The 15,577-nt window shown below is 37.0% G+C and overlaps 1 protein-coding gene across 1 annotated transcript in view; it reads left to right on the forward strand.

Moving 5' to 3' along the window:
* The window catches only part of NUP210 (nucleoporin 210), a 66,238-nt gene that overhangs the window by 23,152 nt on the left and 27,509 nt on the right, over positions 1–15,577 (forward strand). Inside the window, exons 12-18 of the mRNA XM_040568416.1 lie at positions 3,387–3,542; positions 6,620–6,818; positions 8,095–8,240; positions 10,867–11,088; positions 12,791–12,964; positions 14,214–14,406; positions 14,694–14,800. Coding sequence (XP_040424350.1) covers positions 3,387–3,542; positions 6,620–6,818; positions 8,095–8,240; positions 10,867–11,088; positions 12,791–12,964; positions 14,214–14,406; positions 14,694–14,800 — 1,197 coding nt within the window. The remainder of the gene's footprint in view (positions 1–3,386; positions 3,543–6,619; positions 6,819–8,094; positions 8,241–10,866; positions 11,089–12,790; positions 12,965–14,213; positions 14,407–14,693; positions 14,801–15,577) is intronic.

Consider the following 15,577-nt stretch of genomic DNA (forward strand, 5'->3'; position numbering starts at 1 on the left):
GTTGGATTATATTTGCAGGAATTAATGTGTAGATAAATAAATAAGCAGCCTTTTACCTCTTCCCTTTCACCTGCTTCCAATTTCCCTCATGAACCACCTGCATTTGCACACAAAGAGTAGTTTGAAATTAGAGAAAACATCATACGTATGAAATTCCGTACTAATAATTAGAGACTGCCACTTTCTGTAAAGGGATGGAAGTATGAATTGGAGTATCAAGAAACTGCAGAAAGGGCGTGTCAGGGTGAATGAGCAGCACCCTGCCAACCTTTTCAGTCAGTATCCTTCACTCTTGGCATATCTCATGCTTCTAAAGTTACAGGAAAGGAAAGATAGTTTCACTGACAGCATTCCCCTTTAAAGGTACTTTGTTACATTTCTTCTGCTCTGTCATTGCTCTAGTGTTGTCAGTCCTTCCCATAGGCTTTGTAAAGCAAATGACTTGTCTTCTAGTATCTTGTGTATGTTCTACTGGAGAGAAGAACCTTGTGCTTTTTGAACTGAGACTCACCTCAATGCAGTATCCCCACGATCCTGTGCTCCATGCACAGTTTCTACCTCTCCTTTTTAACATGAAGAAGTGCTGAGTTTCGAGTTTATCATCTACTAGAGAGTATACAAAAACAGGCAGCAGGACACATGGTGTTTAAAGTAAATGTATCAATCTTGTAAATATAAATTTGCATTCTCTAGTGTAAATGTGAAGTTATTTCCATTGAATTTGAAATTGTCATCTGCATTTTTACCTTTTGTGGGATTAGTTAGAATTCATTCATGCCATACCCAACCACACCAGCAGAGTGTGGTAAAAATTCTTAGTACAAATACGCATTTTCAGTACTTCATCATAATTTCTGCTAGAACCCAATGACGGAAAGTAAATGTCTTTTTTTTCTGTTTTCCACCTCCTTTGCAATTCTATTCTTGTCTCACCTTATCTCATATATATAATCAAATTTCTCATTAGAGAACACTTGTTCATGTTACTCAAATAATCTGTATCAATTAACTTCCTTTACTGCGATTTTTTAAAATAAAAAAGATCTTTTTTTGACTCCCAATATTTAAATTAGCTTGTATTTACTGAAATTGGGATCACTTTCTCAATGCCCAGTCAAGAATACTCATGGTTTTTTACAGTGACACACAGCTTGACTATTGTTCCTTCTTGTACATTAGTTTTTGCCTTCTACTTGGTAGATTTTGAGTCAGGCTATACTAAATCAGTGAAGAGACCTGAAAATAAGATGAAAGAGTTTTTTGGATCTAGCCAAATTCTGCTTATAGTTAAAGTAACTCCCTCCAGATGGTATCAGAATGACTTCTAGGTTTTACTTTCTCAGCTGTCTTTGGTTCCTTTATCCATGGTTGTGCTAATAAGATGGCTTCTGTTGCAAACATTTAGTTAAAAATAAATAAATAGGATGAAGATATTTCCTTACATGCACTAGAGAAGTGAAATGGCATCTTATGCAGTTAAGTACATGGATTTCAAGCTAGAGGTTATTTTTTCTAGTGAGGGCATCACCCTCAGTGGTAACAGTTTGTGAAGTTCAGCTTTGGATAACAAGTAGGCTGAAACAGAAGTTGGCTTATTCTCTCTTAGAGAAAACTGACCGCTTGAAAACAAAACTATGGTAACGCATTTTGTCTGTATGGCAAGGAGATGTGACTCTATAATATTATCAAGAATTGGGTATTATTATGTGTTCTGCTCATTTCCCTGTTTTAATTGAAAATACAATTACAGAATGTTCTGAACATTTACATTCCTCAGCAAAACACTTCTTGCTATATCTTACGCATCATCTTCTTAACTATTCTTCCACTCATCTTTGTTTGGTGCTCTTTGTGTAATCAGATTGTGAATGTGTTCGTAGAAAGGAAAAAGGGAAATTACTATCCTTTTGATTTTTCTGGTAGAAGCTATTAGGTAAGCTGCTGCATAATTTAGATTTATTTTCTACACTGTACTTCTAGTCAAGATTTATCTTGTCCATTTTTATATCAGTTTAATTATGAAACGGGCTAGAGCAAATGCTGAGGAAACTAAAGAAATTTTTTAAAAAAATCATGTAAACATTGTTACAGTGTTCGCCTTAGTTTTCACTCTGAGGCAATTTTGATATTTATTTTGGAGTGTGACAGTCACTTTTTTAAAATTTGCTTTAAAAATGCATTCTCAGTATACATCACTGCAGTTTTATTCTCAACAAGCATTTCATCTAGCTCACAATGTTATCTAAAAGCTATATATTTTACAGCATTGTAATGATTTTCCATAGTAACTAGTGTTTAACATCAAGGAAGACAATTCTCTGCTTATGCTGGCTAAATGTTTTTTGGCCCTTGACTTTATAGAGTATGAACCTGCAGCAGATATTACCCTGTGCTGTCTGCCAAGAGCTGTTTTTCAGTGCGTGTAATCATTTGTCTCTATTGGCATTGATCATAACCCCAAGTAACTAGTTCTTATCCTTCTGTGGAATAATTCCATTTACTTAAGCTGTTCCAAACTTGAAACAAGCATTCGAGAGCTGGGAGCTTAAGGAACAGTTTTCTTGTTTTGTTTTGGTTTTTTTGCATGTGTGTGTTTTTGTGTGTGTGGTGGCATTGTTTATTTTTTTTTAATGGGAATCTGCATGATAAACCTGAGCTTATAAGTTTGGCAGTAACTGACTCTTTCCTTGACGCTTTTGTGGGAGTGTAACCTGTACATCTCGCAGACCCTCACAGTGCTCACCGCAAGCATGGGCAGTTTCTATACATCTTAGCTGATTGGTTGCTGGATCAGCATGTTTGTTGAATGGCTGCAGGTAGATGCGCTTATTTTCAGCATAAAATCAAAGTAGTAATGCCAAGAAAATGTTTGTTTGTTTTTTCCTCCTGTTGTCCCGTTCCCTCCCTGCCTGCCCTGCTTCTTTTCTCTTCCGTTCAGATAACTTAACAATTCTCATTGGCAGAAGCTAGTCAGTACAGAGTATCAGGTTAGCAGCTATGAGATCCAACATCATTGGATCTACACTTTGGCTATCAGTAACTGAAAAATAGTGGGAGTTTTCAGATGTATAATAATCCTGTGTGCCAACTTGTGAAATCATGTGCTGAGTCCAAACACTATCAATTGCTGGGAGTGTCAGATTTCTGCAGCTGGGAGATATATTTGGGTTAGTAGCACCGGTGAGTATGTAGGATATGGGCTTGAAGAAACCAGAAATTAAAATGAATGAAGGATGGTAATCTTCTCATTTTGTACTTGACCTTGCTTATTCGGTAGTTCTGAGGTGTTATTTTACTTACATCCTCAATAATAGCATTGTTCATCAGTGTGTTCCTGGCTTCTCACGCAAAATCTTCAAAGCCTAAATTTTTTCTCTGTATTCTAGGCACATGGTGGAAGTGGAAATTTCAGCTGGTCCTATTCTAACCAGGCAGTTGCTACGGTGACAGTCAAAGGAGTAATGACAACTGGAAGTGATATTGGCATCAGTATTATTCAGGCAATTGATGTTCAGAATCCATTGCATTATGGAGAAATGAAGGTAAAACTTGATTTTCCTTGGCTGCTCTTAAATACAGCTTTTGGAAAGTAGTAGAAGTTGAGAATCCCATAGGCCTTCCCCTTTCCAAGATTTTCCCAAGAGGTTTTCCTGCCTGCCCTGGGGCAGGTTAAGTGATTGGTTTCAGAGTTTATGCTTCTTCAAAATCAATCTGTCTCTTCTGTATTAATTGTAGTACTTTTATGCCTCCCTCCTGATTTCCTTGGTAAGTCTCTTTTTTTGTTGAAAGTCCTGAGCGCAATAAGTGAACAGTTGTTCTCCGCTGGTCTAGCTACCTAAGCAGACAAGCCAAATTAAATATATTTTGCAGGGTAAGAGGTGAACATTTTCTCTTGATGTAAAATGACAGGTATCAAGATGTGCAAGGAAATTCCTGCCTGAAGAAGTGACTGGGATGTTATACAGTGCCACTTAACAATCTAGATACTAAAACTGGACAAGGAAAAAATAATCTTTTAGAAGACTAAGAATGGAAAAGCATACCTCCTGAGAGGGTGTGTGCCATCTCTGTGTATATCATACCCTATTCCTAGCATTTTGTCAGGATGGAAAGTGCGTGATGAAGAATAAAGAAAATACAGGAACAGTATATGTAACTACGCACAGAACAGTGTGCAAGGATAAGTGAAGAAGCTGCTCTGTTTACTACTTCCTGTAAAACTACAATCTTAAATACTTTAGCATGTTATTGATTGGAAATATTTTGTTGCATCCTTTGGATGCAAATCACTTTCATTAATGAAACTGTGTCAATGCTTGTTGCCTGTCAAGCTGTTCCAAGCTGCCAGACACTTAATGTGGTAGAATAAAAACAAAGTATTACTGTGTTTTGTAATTACTGCTGTGAAGCAGTACTAAACTACTTTCACAAATTCAGATGTTTTAATCTATGCTTTAAATCTATGTCTCTTGCAAAGACCTAAGCGTTGGAATGGAAATGTGACTGAGAAGAGGAATTTTGCTCCTGACCTCTTTACAATTGAGAGTATACTGAGCATGTGTGACTAACCTGAGATCCAGAAACAATTTGTCTAACTGCATGGTCATAAATGAAATAGGTTTGTTTGTGCTATGCAGATACTGTTGAGGCTGGCAAACAACCTCCATCTGGCCAAGGCTTTAAAAAGGTGATAGTTCTTGTTTCTGAGGGAGCACAACAATTGATTTAGGAATCATGTCTTGCAAGCCCTGGGGCAGTGCACCTTCCTTCCAGTATGCATGCATGTAATTTAGCAACTGGTGGGGAACAAGCTGATTGCCTTCAAAATACGTAAATTAGCTATGCAAAATACCTCATAATTTTAAAGTATTGCCATGTGCAGCACTGCTGTAATTGTTAAATTGCACTTCTGTTTTACCAGAGTCCCACCTGACAAAAGTGTTATATGTGTGTATATATATATATATATATATGTATGTATGTACAGTTTTTGATCAAGACTCCCAAGTCTGTCCCAGAATTGAGAGAGAGCAATGTAGGCACACATCTCTTTATTCGGATGTGTGTGTTGGGAAAGATATTTCTAACAAAGCTTTGCTTGGAACTACTGCATCTACCAATGCTGCTGCTGCTGTGTGTGTCTTGTTGGTTTTTTGTTTTGTTTCTTTTAGGGGAAATTAGCTAGTTTTTTTTTTTTTTTTGCGTGTATGTGTGCTCAAATTGACTATATCAATTCTACAAGATGGATATGAGATAGGTACTACACTTCATGCTTGGTCTTTAAATGTCTTTAGACTTCATGACTGGTCATTAAAACTGTAGAATTTAGTTTATGAACTTGCTCTGAAGTAGCTCCCTGCGTAACCAGGTTTCAGCAGTGAGAAACAGTGACAGTTACCAGCAAGAGATGCAAGAATGAGGGCTTTCAGTTAAAACTTCTTATCCCCAAGCGTAAGTCAAAGCCTGAAGACAGAAAAAAGTGCTTCTCTCTATGTGAGCTTTCAGAGCAGTGTATTGCATAATCCAAATTGGTTATTTTGAATGCCTTTGTTCTTGTGCTAGGAGTTGCATAGAATATCTTCGAAGGATTCTAGTTACTGACCTCAGCCAGCAATAGGAATAGTCAGCTGTGTTCCACAAGGGTTACAATATTAACACTACCATACGCTTCAATATTCTGTCTTTCAAGCTGTTTGCAGCTGGTTAAGAAACTGAGGTATTGCAAATGAAAAGCTTTGATCATAGTGATTGTTAGGAAATATGCAGTAAATCTGTGGCAGTTTCTTTAACAGTAATGGGAAAAAGTAGCAAATTACAATAATAAATAATATAGCTAAGGCTTGTTCATCAACATATTATATACAAGAGCATGCAAGTTCAGTTTCTGCCAGTCTTATTTTAGGAAGTAACCCTTTTAATTTCAAGGTATCTCTCAAATAAGCATTACTTGTGGAAGCAGAAGGTTGTAAGATTAGGCATTAGAAATCTGGTTACTTATTTTAGATTTCTGACATTACTGGGGAGACCTTGGATGCCTTTGGAAATGTTTTGCCAACAGAAACGCACGAAAAAAAAAAGGCGATCAAATAAGCTCATGTGAGAAAGGGCCATTAATTCCCCCAGCTTCTGCAGACCCGCTGTGAGAGATCCAGGCTGGAGGCTGGGGACACTTTCTGACTATGTCAGGTCCAGCTCAAATATTTACCTTGTAGAAGTCAAGCTTGGATACTCAAGCTGGCTCAGTTGGTGATGGTACCTCCTGGAGATAACACGCACCTTAATCCTCACTTTATGATTCGTGCAGCAGAAGGGAGAGTTGTGCAAGTAGCAGTAGAGGGATCCCCAAGCTAATGAGAACTTGAACTCTTAAAGGACAAGAGCACTAACATAGTAGCAAGCTTTCCATGGCCTTTTTTGATACCTTTCTGCGGTAGGTAAACACAAAAGCAAGTTTGAATATGAGAGAGAATACTTTCAGCCATCAAAGGGAATCAGCAACTGGGACATGACTACAAGAGGGCTAATTAAAACAAGGAGAGCATAGTGAAGTCTTCCGTTTCATCTGGTACCTTTTTGCAGATTTGATGCACCTCTGTCTTATGTTTCTTTCCTCCTTCAGGTGTATGTAACTGAACCTAGCGGGATGGAGTTCATGCCATGTCAGGTTGAAGCACGTGTTGGCCAAGTATTGGAGCTGCCCCTGAGAATTAATGGCCTAACCAATGTTGAAACAGGCGAGACAGTCCCACTGAGCGACTGCTCACACTTCGATCTAGTTGTGGAAGTAGAAAACCGTGGCGTGTTCGTGCCATTGCAAGGTGATTTAACCTCATCCCTCCCTGTTTTGGAAGTTAAATTAAAACGTTACTAAATCACATACCTCCTTTAAATCAGTGTTTCATCTGCTATGTAGAGTATTGCTAGAGATATGCTTTTAACTTAGAAGATGGGGATCAGAGTAGGTATGCAGTTTTATTTTGAGAATGTATTTACTTTTTCATGCAGAACTTTATATTTTTGATGTTTTGTGGGACTCTGAAAGCATTTTGGCAACTAATTTGTTGGAAAAAGTGCAGTCTGTCATGTCTCTACTGATACAGTGTTTTTAATATGCTTCTGTAACAAAGCTGAATGTGTTTGAGGTAGCACTGGAGGATTTGCAACAACACTAAGACTAAGAACTGCTTTGCAGTTTTTGTCCAGCAGTGCTTTCTGTTCTATCAGACAGTGTTTGCTTGCAAGAAACTAAGATGATCAGCTGATTAAATTTTGCCAAAGCTCTGTCGTTCTTAAAATCATTGCTTTAAGAAGTGTAGCAAGAGCATGGAATCTGCATGTTATTTTCAAAGATTGCCATTAGTATTGCTTGGCTAAATGGATATTGAGCAACGTGCTTGTTCCTGAGTCTGCTGAATTTAGTATGTTATTCAGATGTACTATTATTTTTTTCCCAGTTCCTCTTGTATGGAAGCTCTTTCCTGTGCTACCAAGCCAGTAAAACCAGTCTGCATTGTGCCATCTGTTTGCCTGAGAGGCAGCTATTTTAAATGTCAGTGCATAATTTGCTCTTGTACTGTTTTACTTCCTTGTTGTTGTTTTTTTTTCTGCAAAAAGAAGGGTGAGGGTACACCACCAAGCTCCAAAATGTTATGCGTAAGCAGAAAAGTTGCACCAAAATACCTTAACTTCAGCTAGAGAAAACTGAAACCGTAGGCAATACAGCATATTTGTGCAGGAAGGTTTGTCTGAACCATGTGACTTATTTGTGCTTAAATACGATCCAGTTTCATCTTAAAACAGCGAGATCAGATTATTCTCGTAAGAGAAAAAAAATCATGTTAGTTCGTACCAGACAAAAGACTCATGACCTGCTTTGGACAGGCTGAAAATAAAGTTTGAGAGAGACGAATTGTTCAGTAATTGTTGGGTTTGAGATGAAAGACAGTAGTGACTGTTTTACTTAGATGGAGAGCGCGTCTCTAGTTACTTCTGGTAGAAATGCTTCTGCTGAGAAAAGCTATGTAGAGCTAGCACTAAAGTGTCTAGGCATTTCTCTCGAAATATATAAATATATGTTTTTAATTTATTTGATAGGAAGGCTTAAGCCAACTGCTGATTTTTGTAGTGGAGTCAAAGTGAAAGCTGAAACTCAAGGATACACAACACTTGTTGTTAGTTATACCCACAGTCATGTCCACCTCAGCGCTAGCATCACCATTGCTGCCTATCTACCATTAAAAGTAAGTGTTTTATTTGTTTGTAAAGCAATCCATACCTTAAAATGCCTTTAAGTGACAAATTACAACTTGATATTATGTAAGTAGTAGGGTTTAAAAAAAAAAAGTTGGATGGTTGATTCGCAGGAAAAGTCTTATGCTTTGGTTTGGGTCATCGTGTTTTAATCGTCTGTCTATGGAGCATATATGTGTATATATAAATGTTATATTTTTTAATATATCTATATATAAAAATATGTAGTGGAGTTTGTCTGCATAGATACCGTGTCTGCAACCCAGAAGGCTATTCAGTGGTGAACTAACAGATTGTTTCAACTTCTGAAGTGGAAAGTGAATTTGAAATCCTTGCCCATTTTTCAGATTTTTGGCAGAAGTCACAATTGCTGTCATCTGAAGAAATATGCAGGACAGTTAATAGGAATAACCCTCATCTGAGTGAACTGCGGAGGAGTGGATATTTTGAGGGTGGAGGATAGCAAGCTTTATAGCACAGAGTTCCTCCTTCTGGTTAGTTTGCAGTTACCTGACTTCTACAAATTATTTCTTCTTTTCTTTTCTTTTCAAATTTTTTTCCTCAATTTATTTTACTTTCATGTTCATCTTCTCATTGGAAGAGTAATAAGAAATTCAGGGGTAGGGAGCAAAACTGCCAGGTAAATTAAATGCAGAAATTAAGTTGTTAAATAACCAAATTTGAGTATGTAAAATGCTGAAAAACAACTGTGTAGTACAACATCCAGACAATTCATTCATGAAACTGAATCCTTCAGAAATTGTGTATCTCTTTTTTTAACAGCCTACTTCAATTAGTAAAATAACTGTTCAGCATACTCTAAGTGGATTGAAAATGATGAGACAAATCTTTTTTTTTCTGTTCATTTTAAATAATTAACAATTGGATTAAGAAGGTAATAAGGGTGCAGTTACGATTCTGTGTACATAATAGTAAATAAAAGTAAACCTAGTTTATGATTTCTGCTGTCATAGTATATAAACTTTTTTTTTGCAAGAATGGAAAGCTGACATTCATATATGACAGTGAAAAGGAATGTTTTTTCCCTACAAATAAGAGAAACGTTGGATGGTTTATTAAAGAAAACATTAGGAAAAAAAAAACCTGAGGACAGGGTCAGTATTTGGAAATACAAAACAGTATACTTGTGTCTTGAGAGGTCAAGCACTGAATCTGCAAAACTGAAGTTTAATAGATTTGACCATGGCTTTTTTCCAAAATCTGGAACAAAAGTTTGTGCAAATCATTCAGACTTGACTGTAATGATGATTTTACTTTTTAAAGATGCTTTTCTGACAAAAATCTTAAATTGCAGAGTATAAATTCATTGAAGATGCTGAAACATCCTGAGCAGTGTGTGTAAGCTTTTCTGTTGTTAGCAGTACATGTGAGAGAGACACAGTCTCTTTAATGAGGATTTTTTCATATGTATGCCATCATTCCCGTTTACTAGCAAGCCCCTTAGGGCATTATAACACCATTTTTCATCTATAAAGTAAAATGAGTCCAGTGTCCTTAACAGAGCCAAAATATACTGACAGGGAGAGTAGATTAAGTACACTTTTAAAAAATCTTTGCTTAGGTATTCTGTGCTTAAAGAATAGAGATAATTTTTAAATCTGTGCTAAGATAAGCTTCACAGAGTGAAGAATGTTTCTTTAAAATGTACGATGGTGATTTCCATGTTCGTTTCCCTCCTTTCTGTAGATTGAAATATTTGTGATGCCCCAAAATGGAGGATGCGTACATTTTTCTGTCAGATGTCTATCATAAAACAATTATAGTATAAAAAGTGAGGAAAAATAAACAGGAGTCAAAGGGCAGGCAGACACTCAAAACTAAATCTCTTGTTTTTCCCATTGGGCTTTTACCTTTTATATTACAAATATAACCAAGGAGTAACTGGGAGGAAAGAGGAACATTTATGCCAACTCTTCCCATGCCTCCTCTCTTCCTACCTAAAGGCACCTGTGGGAAGAATTGAACGATCTCTTGTTAGCTGTTATTTCTTTCTTACTAAATTCTAAGTTAAATGGGGTTGTGGAACACACACTACAAATGGTTATTGTGTTTTAATACGTCAGGTTAATTTCTGTGATGATAAACAGCACAGTCTATCCCAGTGATGCACATCAATCTGAAATTTCTTGTAGAGGTTTGAAGTAAAACTTGGGTAGAAAAATAACTATGTGCACAGAACTGTGCTGGAGAGAGAAAGTGAAAGGATTTTTGAAGAGTAAAACTGGATTTTATTTCATTCATTAAAGTGCTGTAAATTTGAAAAAAATGTATTAGATTTCTGTGCTCAGGAGAGTATATTCAGAGTCATTCTCTTGTGGTAGCTCTTCATGAAAGAGATGCGATTAGAACATAGTTAACTTTTCTCTGCATCCTTGGACTCTACTGAATAGAATCTGACTGGGTCGAATTGCTGTAGGTGATACTAATCATTTTGGTACAACTCAGTTCTTAAATAATCAGATTTACAAACCACTGTAAGTAAAAAACATAGACTAATCAAAACAACAAATAGGACTTCTAGGAAGTTTCTTTTGCAAAGAACAGTCAAAGTATTTGTGAATAGAATCGTTAATCGCTAGCTGTCATTCATTCCAGACTGTTGATCCTCCATCCGTTGCTTTAGTGACTCTGGGTTCCTCTAAAGATATGTTATTTGAGGGAGGACCTAGACCATGGGTACAAGAGCCTTCCAAGTTCTTCAGGAACATCACTGCTGAGGATGAAGAAAGTATTGGCCTGTCTTTATTTGGGCTTCCTACATCTCGGAATAACATCCAGCATTGGGTTCGAGTATCTTGCAAAAGCCTGGGAGAGCAAGTAAGTGCCAGAAGGTGTTTGTGTTGTCCTCCATCAAATGCTGAGCTAAGGCAATTGAGAACAGGCTTCAGACGGATTTATGATACCATATACCTTTTAAATAATGAGTAGTTTTTATAATAAGCCAGTAAAGAACTCACATTAAGTACATTGTTTATGCATTTTCTTCATTGTGATGCTGGTACAGGTTTTAGACAGTTATTTCATAATGTTATGTTATAAAGTGATTTTAGGATGAGTTTATTGCAGTATAAAGCCAAGTCACAGTAACCTTATGTTGTAGAATGCATTAGAACAGATAGATCCGAATAACTGCAGCTTGCTTCAGTTTACATAAACAGGAATGTAGCAGAAGGTTACTGCACTAGACTGACTCTTCAGTCTGACCTGCTCCTCTGAACCAAGTTATCTGACAGTGTAATTGTGTTTATTCAAACAAATAACAGTCATGTGAATGGCTGTAGTCATGTTCCACCTGGTCTTGTTTTCTCCAACGTGCAGAAGTGATTTGTCCTGCTTTATGAAGCATTTAGCTTTGGTTTCATTTTTTTTTTCTCCTGTAATTTTGTGACGCTTAAGCGTTTCAGTGTGGCTGCCAAATTGGTTAACTGGTTTCCTCAGCAGACACTGTACAAAGTATAGCTATTTTATGCCCAAAGAAGGGCAACAAAGCCAGTGAAGGGTCCAGAAAAGAATTTTTAAGAAGAGTTGCTGAGGGAACTGGGGTTGTTTAGCCTGGAGAAAAGGAGGCTCAGGGGAGACCTTATCGCACTCTGCAATTACCGTAAAGGAGGCTATAGTGAGATGGGGGTCAGGCTCTTCTCCCATGCACAAAGTGATAAGGGGAAATGGCCTCGAGTTGCACCAGGGAAATTTTAGATTGGGTATCAAGAGAAATTTTTTACTGAAAGAGTTGTGCAGCATAGGAATAGGCTGCCCTGGGAAGTGGTTCAGTCACCATCCCTGGAGGTTTTCAAGAAAAGTATAGGTTTAGAACTTAGTAGTGTGGTTTAGTGGTGGACTTTAGTCCTAGGTTACAGGTTGGACTAGATGATCTTTAGAGGTCTTTTCCAACCTGAACGTTTCTATGATTCTATTTCTGTAACTGGAGATTGAGAAAGGACCAAATATATTTTTGTTGCCTGTGACTGTGGATGCATTGGCTGACTCTCCTTGGTGTGGTCCAGAAGAGAGAGAGCATCTGTGTGTCTTTGGCTACATAAGGCAGATAACCAGATCTGCCTCAGCCTGCTGGGATAACCTTCTCTGTGTTTATGTCCAACTTGTTTTGTTGAGGGCTAAAGAGGGCACGTAAAATAAAGCTCAAGATGTTTTGAACATCTTCAGCTGGCTATAAATATTGTCTTTGAGCTGTTCTGTTCTCACTCTGACAAGAAAAAAAAAAAACAGCCTGTTAGCTTTTTAAGTTATGAAAGGTTTGTTTGTGTCAAGCTAGATGGTAGTAAACATGAATACCTAGAAAAAGTTTCCAGGAATAGTACTTTGATAATGGCATAGAACTTCTCTTGAAGTGTATGTCCTTTTAAATCTTGTGTCTTCAATGGTGCTATAAATCCACAAGAAACATATTTTGCTTGTTTCTTTTGACAGCAGAATATAACTGAGATGTGTGAAATAGAATGTGCCTGAACTGAATAGTCTTTTTCTCTCTCCTCACTTTCCTGTTTTCATAATTTTATAGGTTATTGCCTTAACAGTTGGAAACAATCCCACGGTGACCAACCCTTTTCCAGCAGTTGAGCCTGCTGTGGTGAAGCTTATCTGTGCTGTCCCGTCACGACTCACTTTGACTCCTGTTTATGGAAGTCCTCAGCTCGATCTCTCCTGCCCTTTGCTGCAACAAAACAAGCAAGTGGTAAGGCTGAGAAAAGAAACAGAAAAAAGTGTTATTGTAACATATAAATCAGTCTTTGGACCTCTACATGAGAAACAAAACAGTTGATTTGAAGATTGCGAGGGTAGCAGTAACTACAGGATTGTGGACGGCACTCATATCATTAACTGCTTTTGCAGAGAATAGTCTAAATGTGAGTTTCCTGCAGTGGTTGTTTGAATACATTTATAAGGAGATGTTATCAGAAAACAGGAGTATATGCAAAAGCACACATATTGTGTCTTCTCACAAAAGAATCACTGTGAGGGTTCAGTGAACCTGACCTGTCTCAAAACTGGGGCTAAGCAGAAGGGGAGAAGCGAATGAAAGCAAGTTGAACTTTTACAACAACAACAAAAAAAAAAAAGGGGGGGGGGGGTATATATGTTTCCAGTGGCTGTTTTTAAGGATAATCTTTTTCCCTGTACCATTTCACTCTAATCGAAATACTCCATTGAGTATATATAGAGATATTTTACCGTGCATTATTATTACATTATTATTACAAGTGTACATTTGCATGTGCAGTGTGTATTGTTCAGTGACATCAGGTTTATTCAGTTTTGCAAATATGGGTGGTAGTGCCTGGACAAATACGTATGTGTAGATTACCAAGCATTAAAACTTTCTTCTGTATCCAAGTGAGTGCTGTCATACCTTGTCTGCCGAGTAAACTCTTTTGTTGTGTTCATATTGCTTAAGGGTATTTGCAAGTCATCCTAGTTTCATAAAACTGCAATACGTATGGAGTTGAGGAATCTTTTAATGTTATTTCTTTTACATAACAACAAGATAAGAAGTTTTTGCATATTATGTCATTTTAGACTTCAACTATTTTTCTAGCTCTATATGTGTCAAGAGTTGGACTATATCAGTGCGCTGTTTTTGCTAGCACATTACATGAGATGAACATTAAAATGTTGTGCTGTATCTTCTGACTAATAGCAACATTTTTTATTTCTTTCAATTCCAAATATAATATACCTGAGCAGTGTAGTTTGGTTTTGGTTTAGAGTAATTTACTGGTTTAAAACTAAGCAAAACCAACAGCAAAAACCCCTTGCAGTTGAAGTACAACTTAATGACTTTGCATTGATGGCTTATTTTAATGAATATGACTCACGTAATGAATGATACAGTAAGTGTTACAGAACTCAAAATAATTTTTTTTCTTTTCGTGATTAAAAATCCTCTTGAATCTTTTCAGTTCAAAATATTCATTCTTTTTCAGGTTCCTGTTTCAAATTATCGCAATCCGGTATTGGATTTGTCTGCTTATGACCAACAGGGAAGTAAATTTGATAACTTCAGTTCCCTGAGTGTTATCTGGGAATCAACAAAAATGTCTTTAGCTAATATTGAGCCTAATATGCCAATGGAATTGATTCTGAAAGAAGATGGAAGCAGTCAAAAGAAAATGCATGGTAAAAATTAGTTTAAATGAGCATTTCATTATTTGAACAGTCCAGGATTAAATCTATATGGTAGTGTCTGATCTTGATTAAGAAATTAATGTAATCTGCAGTCGTATTTCAGCTTGTCCTAAACTTGCATTTTAAGCCTGCATTATTAAACAAAAATAAACAAAAAGCCTATTTTTAGTGAGGAAAATCATTGTCGTCTTAGAATGACAATGGAAGAGGTGAACAGTTTATACTTTGTCTTTTTCTGCCCCATAATCAGATTTATTTTGCTTTTTCTTTGGTTCCAGGCTTACAAACTGTCCTAGTTCATCACAAGTCTGGAACAACTGCTATTTCTGCAACTGCAACAGGATACCAACAGTCTCATCTCAAGGCAGCTAAAGTAAAAATACCGGTACTCAGTACTCTTTTTTTGTTGTTTTTTATTTTGGGGGGAGAGGTGAGGGGTCAGGTGGGCAGGGCAGGACGTGGAATTATTTAATCTGTAGTATTTGTATACGTTTATTTCCCCAGTGCATAGTAATCGAAAAGTAAGGCAACTCCATAACCAATTCTGAAGACAGATTCATACCACTAGATTTTTTTTAATGTTTATGGCTTTCTTTTTTTTCTTCATCATTATTTTCTGCTATCCATATCAAATATGTCCTATTCTTTTCCCTTTACACCTTTCATTTAGTTTTCTTTCAATCCAGACTTGTTTAATGAACTGGTGAAGTTCTGCTACTTATCCTTCACCAAAGAAACTGTGTGCTTAATGCAGTTTTTACACAGGAAGGCAAATGTATTATTTCCACTTGCAAAACAGGGTAAGGATGTTATAGGTGAGCAAAGCAAAAGCTGGCTGATACTGTCATATGAACTGTATGTAAAATCTGTGCTCTGACTAATGCTCTTGTTCTTCGATCTCCATTGGTCATAAAGAAGGGAGAGGATACTCATTTATATGGTGCCAGCCATATAAATGAGTTGTAATGATAGAAGTCAATAGGCATTCCTTACAATACTTAAATCTGTAGACATTTAACATATGGAAGAACAGCAGCGAAAAGTAGGGATGATGAGCAAAGAAGGCAGATGTAAATGGTAGTTGCTTTTCTGTCGTTGGTGGTGGTGATGTTTTATTTTAACTAAATATAAGGGCAAATTTCAGCCTGTGGAACACCCTGAC

This window comes from Cygnus olor, chromosome 10, assembly GCF_009769625.2.
Source record: "Cygnus olor isolate bCygOlo1 chromosome 10, bCygOlo1.pri.v2, whole genome shotgun sequence".
NCBI classification, from domain to species: Eukaryota; Metazoa; Chordata; class Aves; order Anseriformes; family Anatidae; genus Cygnus; species Cygnus olor.